The sequence below is a fragment of the Apteryx mantelli genome, chromosome 1, assembly GCF_036417845.1.
Source record: "Apteryx mantelli isolate bAptMan1 chromosome 1, bAptMan1.hap1, whole genome shotgun sequence".
Lineage (NCBI taxonomy): Eukaryota > Metazoa > Chordata > Aves > Apterygiformes > Apterygidae > Apteryx > Apteryx mantelli.
The window spans coordinates 19,731,002-19,749,256 of record NC_089978.1 but is presented as its reverse complement, the minus strand read 5'-3'; the positions used below and the strand labels follow the sequence as shown (position 1 = coordinate 19,749,256).

General features: G+C 38.3%; 1 protein-coding gene across 1 annotated transcript in view; it reads right to left on the bottom strand.

The window, feature by feature from the left end:
* DDX10 (DEAD-box helicase 10) overlaps positions 1–18,255 on the bottom strand; it is a 231,868-nt gene that overhangs the window by 159,377 nt on the left and 54,236 nt on the right. Inside the window, exon 13 of the mRNA XM_067289783.1 lies at positions 15,258–15,714. Coding sequence (XP_067145884.1) covers positions 15,258–15,714 — 457 coding nt within the window. The remainder of the gene's footprint in view (positions 1–15,257; positions 15,715–18,255) is intronic.

Genomic DNA, 18,255 nt, shown 5'->3' with positions numbered 1-18,255 from the left:
GTTTGAATCTCAAGAGGGAGTAAGCTTGGGGTTTTTTTTAAGACTGTTTTAACTAAAGGTTTAAGTGCTTTCATCGACAGCCCACATATAAGAATAGCCTTTTCTAATTAGTCCAGACCCAGAATTTAGAAAGGTTGCCTGCTGTGCATGCGGTAAGCCACCAAAACTGTTCTGATACAACATGAACATTTCAGATTTTAGAATTCATTTATTCATTAAAAATTTAATTTTTGCCAGTCTAGTACTACAAATGACAGGTGTTTAGAGATTAAAGTCTTATACTATCTGACAAATGTAAAAGCTTTCTGATAAAACTGCAGCAGGTTTCACTGGCTTGACTACCATTATTATGTCAACCCAAAATAGGGAATATGACCATAAAAAGGCAAAGTATTAAAATTTTACACATTTTAAAATATCTTGTCCCAGAAGAGCTAAAAAAAAAAAAATCTCTTTGACATTGGTAAAATGCTGTTTCTGCTTAATTATCTGTGTTTCTGCATTCTCTTGTATAATCTACTCTTCCCCATAGACTTTTACTACCATTATTATTCTATACATCATTTGGTTGAGCAATACTTTCTCTGAAGTTTGCCTAGAACCAAAAAGATCTTACCCAGCCATTTGCCTGAAGACTATCTGCCTTGAGACAATCCCCTTCTGCTCCTGCAGGTAATGCGAGCTAAGGCTAAACAGTGGTTAAAAGACTTGAACTGCCACTGCTGGTGCGGAGAGGGGTTCTGCTGCAGTTCAAGCTACTATAACCACTCACACTGAAGGAATGGGAAAAACTCAAAAGGGACCACTTGGTTTTCTTCAAGTCTACTTCCTCATTACCATGCATAACCAGATCATGCAACCCTATCCTTCAGCATCTCAGTCTACACCTGAAGCTATACGGGATTATGATCCCCAAGGATGAATAGGAAATCTTCTGATCCAGTCTTGATTATATATAAAAATAAACTCAGGATGCCATCAACTCATTTTGATTCCTGAAAATCTAATGACCATTATTTCAGAACAAATAAGACGTAGGGAGAGTCAGCATTTATCTTTCCACATGAGGAGAACTGATTAGTAAGAAATTCTTTCTTCCAAGTCAACCAGCTCTTATTTTTGTGATAGAGCCTAATAAAAGGAAAAATATATACGAACTAAAAGGGAAGGGAAGACAAAATGAGGCACAGCTTCTGTAAACCCATAACAGTTTATTCTGTAACCATCATGGGAAATATCTTCATAACAAAACTGCCCGAGAGGTACACACAATTTCTCCTCAGCCTTTGCTGACTGCCTTCTAAATCAATGCATCTTCCAGAGAGCGGCAAAATAAAACACAGAGAAATTCTTATCAAGAGTTGGTACTCCTAGCTGGGACACAGGAAGTACCACAAGAACTAAAACGTTAATCATCAGGCTGTTGTCACCTACATTACCAAATTTAACCCCATATAAAACATGCCAGGTTCAGGTGTACAAAAATAACGGTTCTTAGGAAAGATATCGGGGGCAAAAGTACTTGGGCAGCATCTTTTCAAAGATATTATTTTACTTAGTCTAGGGTAACCCCGAAATGTCACAGAACCTAACATGCACTGAAACCTGAATGTGGCCTAGTAAGTCAGTAAATTAACTCAAGTGAAAAGAAAACAGGGTCAATTCCAATTCATCTCTGATCAACTTGCTGACCTTATCCTTATGACAACTATAAATTTAAACTACATTATCCTCACAATCCTATTAAAGTAGGAGAAGAATGCAATTTCATCAGATGGAGTTTGACATTCAGATGCCCCAGGTCTCACAGCACAAGCACTGAATTTCTATTTTGTACTGAATCATTTTAGACCGTGAACATGCAAGTACAGTAGCTATATACTTCAGTAGGATTTCAGGAAGTACAAGCTTGGAAAAGAAGATGGATAGAGCGCCATAAACCACTCCCATTAATAGATTTTGGCCCCTTGGATGAAGGTAGAAGAATGGTAAAAGTCTGGATCAAGACAGTGATACTCAGTTATCATTCATCGATCTAATAGGAAGGACTGCTTCAGAGCACTCAAAGACAAGCAGTTACAGCTTTTTAAGGCATACAAAAAGAACATATAAAAAGGGAAAGGATAGGTGCGCCTAATAAGCCTGAGCGCACAGTTCAGAATGGCATAGGTGCTTATCAGGAGACACATACACTTTGACCTTCAGCAGTTTCCCACAGTTTTACAAATGCAATCAACAGGGGCTACAGACAGTCAATTCCCGCACACAGGAGCTTAATGTGTGCAGAACTGCACAGCGAATTCTAAGCAACCGCTGGGTAACATGAAAAAGAATATTTTTACATAGCAGGAAATTTGTGCTCAAAGAGATTAAAGAAACCAAATATGGAAAAACAAACCAGTCACAGGTTTATAACTAAAAACAACCCAGCCATCTCCCATTCCCTTAGGTTTTTTTCACCACTAAATACTCTCTTGTAACTGAAGAAGTAACTTCAGCCATAGATCATAACATAGATTAATGTCAATACATTTAAATGCATGTTTTCACTGGTGAAAAACTTCATATCATATGTATCTATTCATTATTATGCTGAGCCATCTCATTAAACATCCCTACAGTAAACCCTGGCACTGACAGCAGAGATACTTGTGACCTTTGATAAGTTCACACCTCTTCGCAAACATGCTCATTTTTACAGCTTCCAACAAGACATGGTATTTTTATGTGAATCGTTGGGCATTTATTTCAAGGAGCAAGAAACTCTAAAGGAATTGATCAAAAGTATCTAAGAGAATTATGAATATGAAAGCTTGTTTTTACTCCTAAAATCAATGTAGTAGATGTAGCACCTGGAAATTAAATACTCATTGTATTTTACTGATTTTGTAGCAACATTATGAGCCTAGCTTACAAATCTCCTTCCCTCTCACTCCCTCCCAAACTGGGACATTACCTTCCTCCCCTGCCTTTGTGCATGCATGCATACACAATACAAACTCTCAATCCAAAATTATATTTCATTTCTCCAGTGTATTTCACTAGAAGAATTTAGCATTTTTCATACCACTTTATCTCTTCTCAATATACCCAACAAAAATTTCATTACAGCTTTCATAATTTTAATCATTAGCTGTCCTACCTTACATTACAGAATATTTTAGCAGAATGTTATTGCTCCTAAGTGCCTTAAAAAGCATCCAAAAGTAAAATAATATATGCAAATGTTATTTTTTCCAACCATAAAATGGTTGGCAGTATCAGAGAAGTGTCAAGATTGATTAGCTTCAACGACCCTTTGAAAAAATCAGTTGAACTAAAAAAAATGAAGTATTTCTTCAAAACGGAGAGAAGTCACAGTAATTTATGCTTTAAATTTCCCACATCAAAAAGGATTGTCAGAGTAGAGCCACAAGAACAACACTGACAAATCAAAACATAACATTTCCTTGACTTAGAGTAAATACTGATCTTGAAACCAAAGAGAAAAATTACCTGCTGATGTGGGCCATACAGGTTTTTTTTAAACTTGCCTTGTTAAGCTAATTAGAATACTTGAACCAGCAAGGAGCAGAAATTTGACTCAAGTTCAATCAGTCAAAATATTCAACCTTCAACTCCCACACCATCCTTTCCATACTTAAGGAACCGTGGGATGCTTCCCAAATTACTTGCAACATTTGATAACATTCAGTAATGAAGTGTCCCTAATCTAAATGCTGTCTTAATTTGCATTTGCACATTGCATTTTCAATTTGCACCATATCATTCACCTCCTCCATAACAGTATCACATTTTCTTCTCACATTCTTCCGAATACTAAAATAAAGTCTCTCTTGCAGGCCAAAAGTGCTTCTTTATTCTGTATTCCTTTCCTCTTTCCCCCTTATTCTTCAACACCACCTCCACCTCTTCAATGTAACACTAACAAATGAGTTAAATCACTGGAAAGAATTAAACAGCAGTGGTGGATTTTGAATTTCTTAATGATTTCAAATCCAGACAGGATGCCTTTCGAAAGGTGCACTTTAGCCAAAGTCAATTTTTGCATTCAATGCAGGAGTGACAGAGTGAAATAGTAGGCTTATGATATACAGGAAGGTCAGAACAGATTACCCTTTAAATCTATAAAATGATAAATACTGTAGTATTAAAGAGCTGTAGAAAAAAATGACATACTAGATAAGTAGTCAGCATTCAAAACCGCAGTATTAAGCAACACACTGCAACACACATTCAAAAATCATCACAGAAGAGGTGGTATGAATTTTCATAAAACATTGTTAAAAGAGACAGGAATCTGCTGACAATATCATAGGGCCTTCCCAAGAACCAGGCTGAAAAGATGTCTTGTGAATTTGGCATTCCTATACACGACTATCACCTTTGTGCTCTAGTCTCTTGTCCTAAACCTCTTTTCTCTGTTCACTCCCCTCTTGACATCAGTCTCAGTAGTGTATTTACCCATTTCTGTCACAGCTATCTACAAAGCTTTCTTTTACAATGCCTCTTTTTTACAACACTGGTCTTAAACTGGTCTAAAAGCTGAACTTATTAGAAAGGCCCATTCAAAATTTCTGTCCTAGTGCTGGAAATAAGATAACATTTCCTTTCAGTCCATTAACAAAAATACATTTTGCATCAACACTCACTGACCTATCACAGAATCACAGAAGGTTGAGGTTGGAAGGGACCTCTGGAGATCATCCAGTCCAACCCCTCTGCTCAAGCAGGGTCACCTAGAGCACACTGTACAGGATCACATCCAGGTGGGTTTTGAATATCTCCAGAGAAGGAGACCCACAACCTCTCTGGGCAACCTGTTCCAGTGCTCTGTCAACCCCACAGTGAAGAAGTTTTTCCTCATGTTCAGATGGAGCTTCCTGTGTTTCAGTTTGTGCCTGTTGCTTCTCGTCCTATCGCTGGGCACCACTGAAAAGAGTCTGGTTCCATCCTCTTGACACCCTCCCTTCTGATACTTATACACATTGATAAGATCCCCCCTGAGTCTTCTCTTCTCCAGGCTAAACAGGCCCAGCTCTCTCAGCCTTTCCTCATAAGAGAGATGCTCCAGTCCCTTAATCATCTTTGTAGCCCTTCGCTGGACTTGCTCCAGTAGTGCCACATCCCTCTTGTACTGGGGGGCCCAGAACTGGACGCAGTACTCCAGATGTGGCCTCACCAGGGCTGAGTAGAGGGCGAGGATCACCTCCCTCAACCTGCTGGCAACACTCTTCCTCGTGCACCCCAGGATACCATTGGCCTTCTTGGCCACAAGGGCACATTGCTGCCTCATGCTGAACTTGGTGTCCACAATCACAATCTCTTACTGATGGCACTTCTTGCTTTCTGCTGCAGGTCATTATTTTCTTGTTACTACATCATTCTGTTATGTAGCATATATATAAATATATTCCAGATAGTGTGTTTATTTTTTAAAAAGCTTCAGCTTTTGGTGGCCACCATAAAAATCAACAGGCTAACAAGAACTTATTTACTTTTCAGGCTATATTGTTGGGGAACCTACTGGAACAAAAGCTAGAGAAAAGTAACAAATTACTACAACGCACAGCTGTTAAATTAAAAGAAATCTGGTATTTCAGCTGAGACACTAAATTTGTTCCACAAATGGCAGTGAAAATACCATGAAAAACAAAGACTCATGAAAACCAAAATGGTAATCTCATTCTGCAAATATCCCACATTCAATTCAAGTGAGGCTCAAATTTCAACCTGAAATGAAAAGCTAAAAGTAACAGGACTTTAGAAATTGCAATGAATACCTGTCTTGCAAACACAGTACTCCATCCATGAGCCATGACTTCTAAACTTTCACAGAGCTTTAAGAAGTTGCACTCTTTCTACACCCAACCTCACGTTAACTAGACATTGCAGGAACTAACAGCAGCAGTTCACAGAGATTTATACTTTACCAGAGATCATGTAATTCCAGGTCAGCATGCAATTTCCAAAATACATCAGCAAACTGAGGAATTACACATTTCTGCAAATCCAAACCAATGAATTCCAAAATCTGGAGTATAACAGAATCCAGTTAAAAATGCGACTACTAATTTTGCCAGCAGCTTTGGCCGAAGTATGTTTTGGCTTTCAGTGTATATTAATGTAAACAAACCTCAGACCCAAAGGCTTAAGGCAGCTGTAAAGATCCATTTTAGGATTAACCACTTGCTCTTCTATCTCCCTTTGTCAGAAAAAATGTTTGGGAGCGACATCAGGATTTGGGACCTCAAAAAGACCTATTGCCCTGAATTAATGATTTGTAAAGAAGCCAATGTGAGAACATCACCCAGTAGTACAGACTAATAAAACTCAGACTAGTACTGTATATATATGGGAAGAGTGATGACTGAAAAGATAGTATTTTCCAAAAATCATGAAGTAGATGCATTATTTCTTCACCAAGGCAGCTATTGGAATTGAAACAGAAAGGCATACTCTCCTTTCATGCTCTGCAAGACAGAGCCCTTCCATTGTAAATCTGATGGAAAGCTGTCACAGCAAAGTTGGTGCTTTGAGGAGGACACTAGCATCCCTGTTTCAGAGATAAGGAAATGCTAATGTCAACAAAACATCAACTAATATTAATTTTGTTCTGCGCAGAGGTGGTTATGGAAACAAATAAAGTTGCTACAGTCTTTCAGCAACATCTCCCTAAAAAGCAGACAAGGGCAGAGATGTTTGTTCTTTCTCAGAACCAGTCAAACACTGAACAATCCCCAAGAGTGTCTTCCAAACCTCAGCTCGTGTACTAAACCAATACACTACCAAGGCAGGGCACAGATCAGACACCATGCTCTTGCAGGTGGGAAGTTTCAGCAATCTTGTTCAGACTGGAAATGAACTGTAGCACTACTGGCTACTATTTCAAATACATCCTGATTTGTATTCCTTTTCCAGCATGCTCAGGCAGATCAACATTTCGGAAGTATCTCGGACATGCTCCTTCTCTTTGGTCTACCCTGCAGGTTGATAAAATTCATTTTATTACAATGATAGTGAGATTAGCTCTTCTTCTCCAGCCTTTTGTCAGCTGCATTGCCTCTCTACAAGAAGCACACTCAATATTACCACAGAAAAATACAGTGAAACAGACTGTTTTAAATAATACCTTGTGGTCTTGTTCATGTAGGGGACACACTTGACAGAAATTATACTGCTTTTTTTGGTCCTCAGAGCTGTCTTTGTCATCTTCTTTCCCCATCAGCTTCCTGCACTCGAAGACACCACCACTTCTATATGCTTTTTTGAGGGCTTTATTAAGGCACCCCTCGATTTTCTTCAGACATATTTGCCAGATGTCTCATTCCCCAAGCACAGCCCTGTCACTCCAGAGAGGTGTGCACTGAATACACGGGGCTATGAGGAGCTGGCAAAGCCATACAGCTCGCTCCGACGAGAATCAGCTAGATCAGGATTTCCAGCTGGGGGAATAAACAAACACACAGCTCTGGCAAAGGAGAGGAAAAGCTCGCCTTGAAAACAAGCTGAGAGCTACCAGAGGAGCAGCAGCATACAGATAATGAAAGAAAGGACAATCTCCATGTCTTCCCCCTCAGGCTGTCTCAAAGCAATTTATACCTCATTTACTTCGGATTCAAGAAAGGCTGGAGGTTATTACCTTAATTGCTTTGTTCTCCTTTCACTCACTCAACATAAAAGCCCTCTTAAGAGGATTTCCACCCCAGAGGCAGCTGTTTCTTTACCTAAGCTGGAGCGCAGAGGGAGCAGCCTAGAGCAGGTAAAAGACTCCTTCCCAGCTGCGCTTACCGGCTTTAAGGCTCTTCGCAGTTAGGACAAATCAAAATCTCACAGAAGTGGGGAGTATCAGCTCTATGTGACAAATCAGATTTTCTGCGATCACTGTCCAAATTCCTGGACAGTCAGCAGGTCACTAGCTGGAAACAGTGCACTACACATTTTCTATTTTAAAATACTAATTAAATTACAATTTGTACATTAGTGGTACTGCAATGAATTACCAGAGATTCATTTTGGCTAACAGCTGATAAATCATCACCAAAAACATGATTAGTTTTCTTTAATTATCAAGTGATTCCAGCTAAAAGTTACACATCAGATAGAAATTCAGAAGACTGCTCAAAATATTTTTTAAACGGTAGCTCCTTATGAGATGCTGAAAGTGGTGGGTGTGTGTTAGAGTGGGGGGACGGACCCGGAGTAACGATGAGTCTCAATATGAGTATGGTCGTTCTCTCTTTATTCAAGTTTTTACAGAGTATATATAGACAAGCAATAAGCATGTGCTAGCAATAGCTATATGATTGGCTTACAGCTTCTGTCCACGCGCCTACAGCGGATATATGATTGGTGCAAGGTTGCTGTCCATGCAGAGGGGTCCGTCGACATTTATGGAACCTAGTTCCATCCAGACTTGTTTACCAGTTTTGTGAATACCTTCTTTTGTAGTGCTCAAGGCCGCTGCAAGGAGCGCTTGCCTTGGCCTAGATTCCTTCCCTTACCCTGAGAACAGGATTGCTCATCCCAATCAGATCATGCCCTCTCTCGCTTAACCATTCCTCCACAGGTGTGTGCATCAGAGAAGACATCCACATACACAACTCAAGAGTAATTTTCCCAGTTTCAACTACAGACTGTATTGACAGTAGTCAGGAGACTCTGGATATGTATTTCTTAGTTGGTCTGCTTTATTACTATTTCAAGAAGTAGCATTTCCTTTGAAAATTAGTGCTGTATAATTTCAAGTAGCATTTCAACCTCAGCACTCAACATTTAGAAAATCATACGTCCGCAAATTACATCATAGTTACAAATACTTCCAACAGCCATCACCAAGTACGTACTCAGGCACTAACCATTTAAAAAAAAATTTTGCAGCATTTTAAAATTTACAGATCCTGTGTATTCAGAGAATATTGATTAAAACAAGGCAGTTCTAATGCAGAGAGTATTTGGGTCACTCACTCTCATCTATAAAACTACTGCAGTGTATTTAATTAATTAAACAAGTGATAAAAGCACAACAAAACTGCAGGTATTACTACAGGCTTGAGTAACCTACAAGAAGTATTTAACAAATGATATTTTAGTGAATAATTCTGAATCATACAATACCTAATATTTCTTGAAATACAAGACCATGCATCTCAGTCATTTCTGGTCTATTCAATCACAAAACAAAATGTTCCTCATTAGAGTTTGAATTCGCACCAAATGCTGAAACATTAGCATCTAAGTAATATTCTACACTGTCAACATTGTTCTGCACTGCAAGAACCATCAATCTACCAGAAATATCTTTGCTAAGGAACAGGTTCAAGACTTATGCTGTTAAACACGGGTTTCAAAGCACTTCAGTGCAAGTTAACCACAAAAGCACATTGCAAAATAGCCTTTTCTTATTAGGACAGAGCACCTACTGCAGGTTCTGCAGAGTGGAGACGACTTGCGAGGCTGCTTCAGCTGGGATAAGGAGTTAAGGCTTTTTTTTTTTCTTTTTTTTTTTTTTAATTAATACTCACAGAACAGGCTTTTCAAAGAGCTGTAACTGTTAAATGTTAAAATAAGTCCCCTACACGTTTGGCATTCTTCTACACTGGATTCTTATTTACAAAAAACACAAAGGTCCATAACAGGTACTGTCAACCTCAAAAATGCTGTAGCATCAACAGTGGTTCAAACACACATTCAGATGGAGACCTTTTAAGAGAAGCAACCCCCTGCACATCAGAATTATGTACTCTTTACCCTATGATGCAGAAATCTACAACACATGATAAGGGCAGATTTTAAAAATAAAATTTGTAAATGTCACTTTCTATCCAGATTTTAAATGAGATTAAAAATATCTGGCATGATCATTTTATGCTGTACCCATTGCTTAAAGTATATATGGCAGCCACATGTTTGAAATCAATAGCTCACCAGTAACTCCCAGAGACAGAATTTTAATCCTGTAGATTTCCCATTTCTCCTAAACATCACAGGAGGTGACACAAATATCTGGAATGCTGCCTTAAAGGTGCAAGAGATCCAAACATTTACATCAACTTTTTCATACCCTACAGAAGTTTCTAATAAGCCTCTGTTATACTCCATCACCTAAGCAAGCAATTCAAGAATGTTTTACTTGAAAATAATGATGCCAGGGAGTTGAATATCCCTGTAATCTCAAGAGCAAAGGTTGTCCAAGAAAACAAAGAAATGATTTTGCTGAACCCTGTACCCTGTCCCTGGGTTTAGCACCGTCTCTTTGTAGAGCATACAGAAGCATTCCAGAATGACAATATTTTTAAAATTACATATGCTATAATAATACTGGATGTCACCACCACTGTTAAAAAACAAGTTCTGGTTGTACCTAAGGTATTGAAATTGTAGGGAAAAATATGATTTCTTTAAAATTTTCCATCAGCTTTGTGGAACGTATTCAGAGTTCACTCCTGAGCCCAGACTGAGACTCTACCAGCAGGTTTCATTTTCATTCATGGTTGATGAAATATTTTTTCATAATGCACAGCGTTCTGGAAGCACTTTGGCTAATATCCAATGTAGGCCCACTTCACTTGCGTGCAAATATTTAATACTTCATATAAATCATTACTCGCTGCAACTCAACTAGAAATACACAAGCACGCTGGTACTAGGCCTACACCCTAAGGCACTTATGTCCTGTAGGAAGGATAATTTATGGTATATAGTGCATCACAGTATTGACTTTTATTTAACTTAAAAATAAACAGCTTTGTGCGCTTCCTTTGCCAGGAGGCTAGCGCGCAGCCTGCCCGCAGGGGCAAGCATCCTGTTTCCAGCTGCCGGCCAGGCCCTGCACCGCACCGCACAGGACACTGCCACCGGCCAGCTGCACGGCTCCATCTCTTCCCTCCTCTGAACATTTGCTTTCTTTCCAGCTAGCAAAAAAGCACCAAGGAGACAAAGTCACCTGCTTAATATGAATTAACATGTAAGCAGCAAAATAAGAGCTAGTAAGAGGAACCAAAAGACATTTCACTGAGAAGCAGCAATACATAAACCCAAGATCAGTCAGAATTTACCTCATGACGTGGAACTGCAGGAGATCAAATTTGGACAGAAAAGCCAGTGTAAGAGAAGCAACCAAGCTGAATCACAACTCTGAAAAGTGATTTTGATTTATCTGTATAGTGACAGTTTTCTTCCCAATATCATAGAAGAAAAGTCTAGAGAACTATGGCCTCGCTTTGGTGCATACTAAACTACGTTCCCTTGATGTATTTTCTGTACCAAGGCCGTGCTACAACAAGCCACCACTTTCTGCGCCCTGGCATAGACTCCGCATCATTGCTGTTTAGGGAGATTTACCCTTATCTGTTCTTTCCTGCTTTTATAAACAAGTATATACCCAGGTTGTACTGTTTCAATTGACAATGTTTACAAGCCCGTAAGAAAACTTCATCATATCTAATGCTCTTGGATTAGAAAACAAGCCACCTACATGAGACAGAATCATGACACACAACGTAATTTCTTTCCGCAGCCACCGTGTTCAAGGAGCAAGCCCTGGGAGCCTGCAGCCGAGCTGCATGGAGTCTGCCGCCCTCTGTGCAGGGCCGTGCACTTCTGCAGTGCTCTGCACAGCCAGGACCCACTGCAAAATTTTAGGGGGCCAAAAATTCAGAGATAGGGGAGCAGGGAGGGCATCACAGCAATCCTACAAACTCAGTAGTTTAATATCCTGTATTCTAAAAAAGGAAGTTTGACAGCAGAAGACAAATCTGACAGTATGCGATATTTCTAACAAGGTGACTAAATTAATGAGCAAACAAACAAAAAAGAAAACACTACTGTAGGCTTAATCTTTGTTCTCAGACGAACAGTGCTTAAAGTTTAAGAAATACAGCCTTTGCATTTGAAAATACAACAACCAATTTCAGAAAATTAGCATAAAAAAAATTTGTAACCAGGGAATGCTCAAAGTCTTTACAACACCAATATGGTTAAATGCACTTGAAATGAATAATTTCCACAATGTTAACAGAACGACTAAATAATACTGTATATTTGCTAATTGCTCTATGCACACAGCTGACCTTCTTTTTATGCATAAGAACACTGTACTTCTAAACAAATCCCATGACTTATATCACCAGTTTAAAATCCTAACATATTTAAGTAAAACTCATAAATAGGACAGCTAGTAAGCATGACTTACCTCTTAAAAAAAGAGCTCTAAAATTAATACCAAAATTGTAATATCTGCCAAGATCTTTCACCTTATCCAAGGTTCCAAGGTTTCATTTTTTATGGCAGTGTAGAGAGACCAAACTTTTGTTTTATATTTGTTGTCACAAAAAAAATGGAGACAGAATATGCATGTTAAGGGGGGGGGGGGGAGAAACATTTAAGAAAGGGAAAGCGTGGAAGAGGTCTGGAAGTCGTGCAGTTAACGAAACTTAACAGTTGACTTGTCTCACTCCACACCAGGACCTAACTTTCCTTGCCAGGTTAGGTAACGTAACATGGACGTTTAACAATGACAAGAAGTTCCAAGAAAGTCACACAAATCTCCTTCTACTCCATCAGCAGTTTAAGTGGCTCGTGCCCCTTCTGTCTAGATCCTTTGTACTCCGGTACAGAGAATGGTAAGCGCAGCCTGTGATCCAGGAGTCAGCGCACGACTCTCCCACGCAGGGATGCTCAAGGCCCGTGTTACATTTCTTAGACTGGAGGTGCCAAGAGAGAGACAAAGATGAGGAGGCGATGGTGTGACTACAGCAGCTATCAGACCTCTGGAATGGCCCGCTAGAAAGGTTTCTTCCTCTACTTCCATATTCACCCCTTAATCATACTGCACGCTTTTTATTTATTAAAATGCATTGCCACTAACTGAAGAAAATTATGTGACCTATGGAATTTGCACTAGGCAATACTTGCAGCACTCTATGGCTCAAAGGGGCACTAAAAATTCTGCACATCAAACCTGAACATCTAATTCTTCCCTATTAGAATCCATTACCTCTTAGTAGCTTAACCAGAACAACAGTTTCCGTCGTTTTCAAAACCTGAACCTGAATGGAAAGTTCCCATTTACAGAAACATGCTGAAGTTCAATAAGAGCAGTGGGACTGTTTTGCTGTCAACAAAGCAGCATAATATAAGAATACTAAAGTTGCAAAAATCAATCACACAAGTTAAAAGTGTCAACACAAATTTAATTCATCCTTCTAGGGCATATTCCCACAATTAGATGATCACACACCAACTTTTCCACCAGATTCCTACCTTATTTAGTACACAGAATAGGTAAAATAAATAAATAAATAACTGATCCAACTGAGAGCATACTCCATTCTCTACTCCTAGACTCTCTGCAGCATTCGATACTAATTAATGCACTTCATCCCAGAAACGTGGCAAGGATCCAGCACACTGTGCACAAACTGTTTTCCGAGTCCTTCCTGGAAGGACACTCCAACATACAGCAATAGCGAAACTGCACTTGTACTGCTCAGTCCCTCATTTCTCACATCCCAAAAGGACTGATTCTCTCTCTCCAGTTCTCTTCCAGTTCTTCATATGAACTGGTCTACTTTAATGCAAAAATAATCCCTTCAAAACTTTTATCCAGAAAATAAGCAAATGGAAAAAAATATAAAGTTATCAATACATTTTTACATACATAAAATGTGGTGTTAAGCTATATATGTAAAATAGTAAAGATGCACAATTTCTGAATCTTCCTACACAATTTCTATCACGTTCATTTTTATATTAAAACATTAAAAGACAACATTTGGTTAGTCATATAAACCTTCGTTCTTCTATTTCTATTGAAAAATAAACCATAAGTTGAAAGCATTTCACATTTTTATCAACAACTTTCATGTTAACAGAGGTCAATAAGCACCACACTAATGAACGCATCAGTCAAGATCAGTTGCCAGTTGGGCACTGCATGCTCTTCATTTTGGCTTTCTAACAGTTGCATCTTTCACAATAGTGGGCACTGATGTAGGAGATTATTTAAATTATATCTAAATTCCTAATGATACAAAACTTTCAACTTTTAACTTCTAGTTTGCAACTGCTTAGAAGAATAACTAAATATTTCATCATTTTGCGTTTATGTATAAATGGCTTCAGATACGTGGTCTTCCCGCACTTGTATAACACTTATGGAAAAATTAACCCGTAGTGCAGTATATCAACACTAAATCACAGAAAACTTCTGACTTACCTGAGCTTAAACCAACCTATAAATATTTAATGCTGGAAAGCTGTTAAAGGGTTACCCACTGAGTTTCAAAACTTTGAATTGAAAGATTTTGTCTCCTCAAGAGAGGAGACAGCATGCGGGGGGGGAGAGATTAGGTTACTGAACAACTATTCATTTTCAATAAAGTCAGCTGATAAACTAGTTTATAAGCTATTTACTAAATACAAAAGGAAAAATGCTGCTTATAAGTGTAGCAAGCGGGCTGAGTAGCCTAAGTTTATGATGAATGCTCTATGCTGTTAAATAACAGCACAGAAAAAAAAGATTTAAAGGAGGAGAACGCTCCTTTTGCATGCATGTAAGTTAAGAAAAACACCTTGCTGAAGCACATGGCCATTTCACTTGCATCTCTTTACTACAGAGTTTTAGTTGTTGGGTAGGAGAGAATACACAAAAAAGTATAACATACACTTACCAAATTCACTTTTTATAAGTGCAAGAAAACCCTTACTATAATGTTGTATTTAAAGATTAAATAAAAAACAACATTCCTCAGAATGAGGAACCCCGAGATATAAAGCTACTTGCCAAGGGAAAAAAAAAAATCTATATGAATACTTTTAATAAACCTTTATAACCATGCTTTACAAGAAGTGTTCTCTCTCCCTCTGTGAGTCTCTGTGTCTAAACATCTTGTTAAAAGGAAAAAATTATGGTTGGAGGGTTACATTGTTGTAAAGATCATTTGTTATGAATTGTATTAGAAAGCAGTGCATCATGCATTGCAGTGTGGTTCCCAGTGTCATAAACTGCAGCACCCATCAAAATGACTAAAAGTTGCAGCTATTTTAAGAAAGTACAAGCAAAGTAGTAAGTGAAAAGAACAAACTGTCAAAATTTCCTAGGTATTCAAGTTGTTATTGATAAATTAAAGCAATTATGTAGTTGGTCAAGTGGGTATTCTTTTAAGAGCAAAATTTTGTCTTTTTTCCTCCTCCTTACTTGGAGTCTGTCCAATATAAAATCAAGATTCATGAGCTTTACTATAATGTACACTTACCAGTTCTGGATTATCTCTAGCTTCCACACCAAAAACATTCCGTCGTTTCACTGTCAGCAAATCAAGATCTCTAGCATCATCATCATCTTCTTCAAAGAACTGCATGGAGTCTGCATTTGGAACCCTGCTTAACACAGAAATTTCCTTCTCCTCTTCCTCCTCGGATACCTCTTTCAATTCCTCCTCAGACTCACCATCACCAGTACCTTCACCGGAAGAAGGATATTCTTCAATTTCTTTCCTTCTGTCCTCTTCATTCGTTTTGTCAACAGATACCTTTCCACTGAAATTAGTTCTGTATTTCTCTACTTCTTCTTTGCTTATTGAGGAGCTGATATTTTTATTTTGCTTTGTCTCTTTCAAGTGATTCATCTCTTCCGCTGTCACATTCACAGATAATTGTTTCTGAGCTTTTTGAAGAAATCTCACACGGGGTGCCACCGCAAGACCAAGTGATCTAAAGTATGAAATTAAACAAGTAAACTACTCTGAAAGGTTGACACAAAACAAAATTTTACTAAAATAGAAGCCCTCATCAATGACTCAAGTGCTTTGATTTTAATTATAGTAATTTATATTTACGCATTTTGACCAACATATTTACAAAACAGATTTTTTGACACACAATAGGATATTCTACCTTGAAAATGCAAGTGAACATTGGGAGAGAAAGGAAGATGAAATAACAGAGAATAAAGCACTCAGATTAGAAAACCTACCAGTAGAAGACAGCAAACAAACAACCTATAAAGCTAAAAACAGGAGCAAATTAAATATGATTTATAATGTAATAGGGTGGAAGAAACACCAATACAGTTTTGTATTGAGGATACACATATGTCATGTCAGGGACTGAGGAAGCACTGGTCTCTGTCATTGCCCCCATCACTATCTAAACAAGCACAATATGGATGGAATGACTAATTGTAGAAAAAGCCAAGAGCTTTTTGTCCCTTGTCTGTCCCTTGAAAGAAAATCTCACCTGCCTGCACCCCTTCACAGTAAGACGTGTCATGAAGATCAAAGGAACTATCAAAGCCAACAACAGTATTATTTCACCCAATTATTCATGACAATTCAAAGTCATATTAATACTCCAAAAGGGACAAAAATTAGCCAAAAACAAACCTATGTAAATATTATACAGGAACAATACTGGAGAGCATTGCATGGGAGCAGATATTTTGTCTCCAACTAACAGATTGTTTAAAAGTAGTTGACTTCAGTAAATTTAGTAATTGCCCACTATTGTAACACCTGACACTGCCAACACAAATTCAAGAGCAATAGTAAAGTCTCTTTCTAATTTAATGTACCTTTCCATTTAGGGAATAAAAAAATCTGGGAGGAGTTTGGTACTGTATTAGAAAGACACAACACAGGCCAGAGCTGCATTTAAAAATACACAGTACAGAACCAATAGTGCTCATAACACTCAGAGCTTGTATATATGCTTAGCAAATGGGCAAAGTACTTAACCAATTAAAATGTCTGTGATAGATACGTAACAGGAGGAGAGAACCAACAGAAGGTGGCACTGGTAAAAATAGACATTAATAAATATAAATAGACATACATATAAATGTACATGTGTATACACACACATACACACACACATATATATATGCAAAAATCAGCCTCTTTCAATCCAGCCTGTTGGACAGCTATACACCACCTCCTCCTACAAATGCTGCCTGCTTCCAGTACACAGCATTATGCCTTCTACCTACCATACAGCTCGGAATAAAGAAACCTGAATTGTATCACAGTTAAAGAATCAACTAGTGGAGGCTCTGAAAGAAATGTAATTAAAAACAGACCCTGAAGCAGCCAGAATTTTACTGCAGAGTAGCATGAGCGGACTATAGGCCCTGGAGTCTCCGAATTGCTGAGAGCAGCCAATGGGATGGAGCAGTCAACAGGAGGGGCATCGTGCTCAAAAAGTAACAAATGCCCCCAAAAAATTACCCAGTTAAAAAAATAACATGATACTGTTTCTCTTCAAGCAACTAACAGCAATAGTACTTCAGCAGAGCACTTAAAAGCAAATAGATTTTTTTTTTTAATTGTTCCAGGTACATTTCTATCCAGTACATTTTGTGCATTTAGTGAAGCGTGCTGCTGAGAGGATTTGTACACAACACATTTGGGAACTGAAAAGGGAACAACAAGCAATCTTAAACTTGTGGTAGCGTTTGACAACTAACACTAACTTATCACCTTTGCAACGAAATTGCACATTAAAGTTTGGCCTATTGACTAACTGAAACAAAAATAGACAAAGTAGATTTAGCAGTTCGCTGCAGCAGCTGGAGGAGATGCAAATCAGGAATTGAGCCTCAGTACCAGGCACAGTAAAATACGTATAAAGAGATTATTGCAACCTCAATGAACTTGCAATCTCTTCTGAAGGGGAGTGAAGTGGGGAAAAAAATTACTTGCAAGAGGTAAATAAATACCTTTTCCCTTTCCAGATTTTGTAACCTTCTTCTACACAAAGTATAGCTTTCAACTGTTGACAAAGTACTACAGAGGATGGTTGTATAGCACCTATGTAATCTATGTTCATCTCTTTCTCATACACAGACACACGTACGTATGTACATCAGGTTTTGCGTTTGCAGCATTGCAAACTCCCCATTTTGTCACTGCTTTACTTTCACATCTCCAAAGCTAGCACCAAAGATCAGGATTATGGTTGCAGAGAAAATCTGAAAAGGTGAAGAAACTCTCTTCTGTCTCTTTAGAGGAAAAGTTAAAACAGGCAAGTCAAAAGAACAGCTCATAAGAGCAAAGCTTTGCTCATTCAAATACGAAATCCTACCCACCAGATTGCTGATCGGCACTGATGGCTTCCTTTAATAATTGCATAAAATTAGTTATCAGTTAGAGTTCATTTTTCCATACTGTTTAAAACACTGCCAAAAATGACCAATGTTATCAGAATTCAAGTGACCTCTGAACCAACAGAATTCAGCTCTTGGACACCTTAGACACT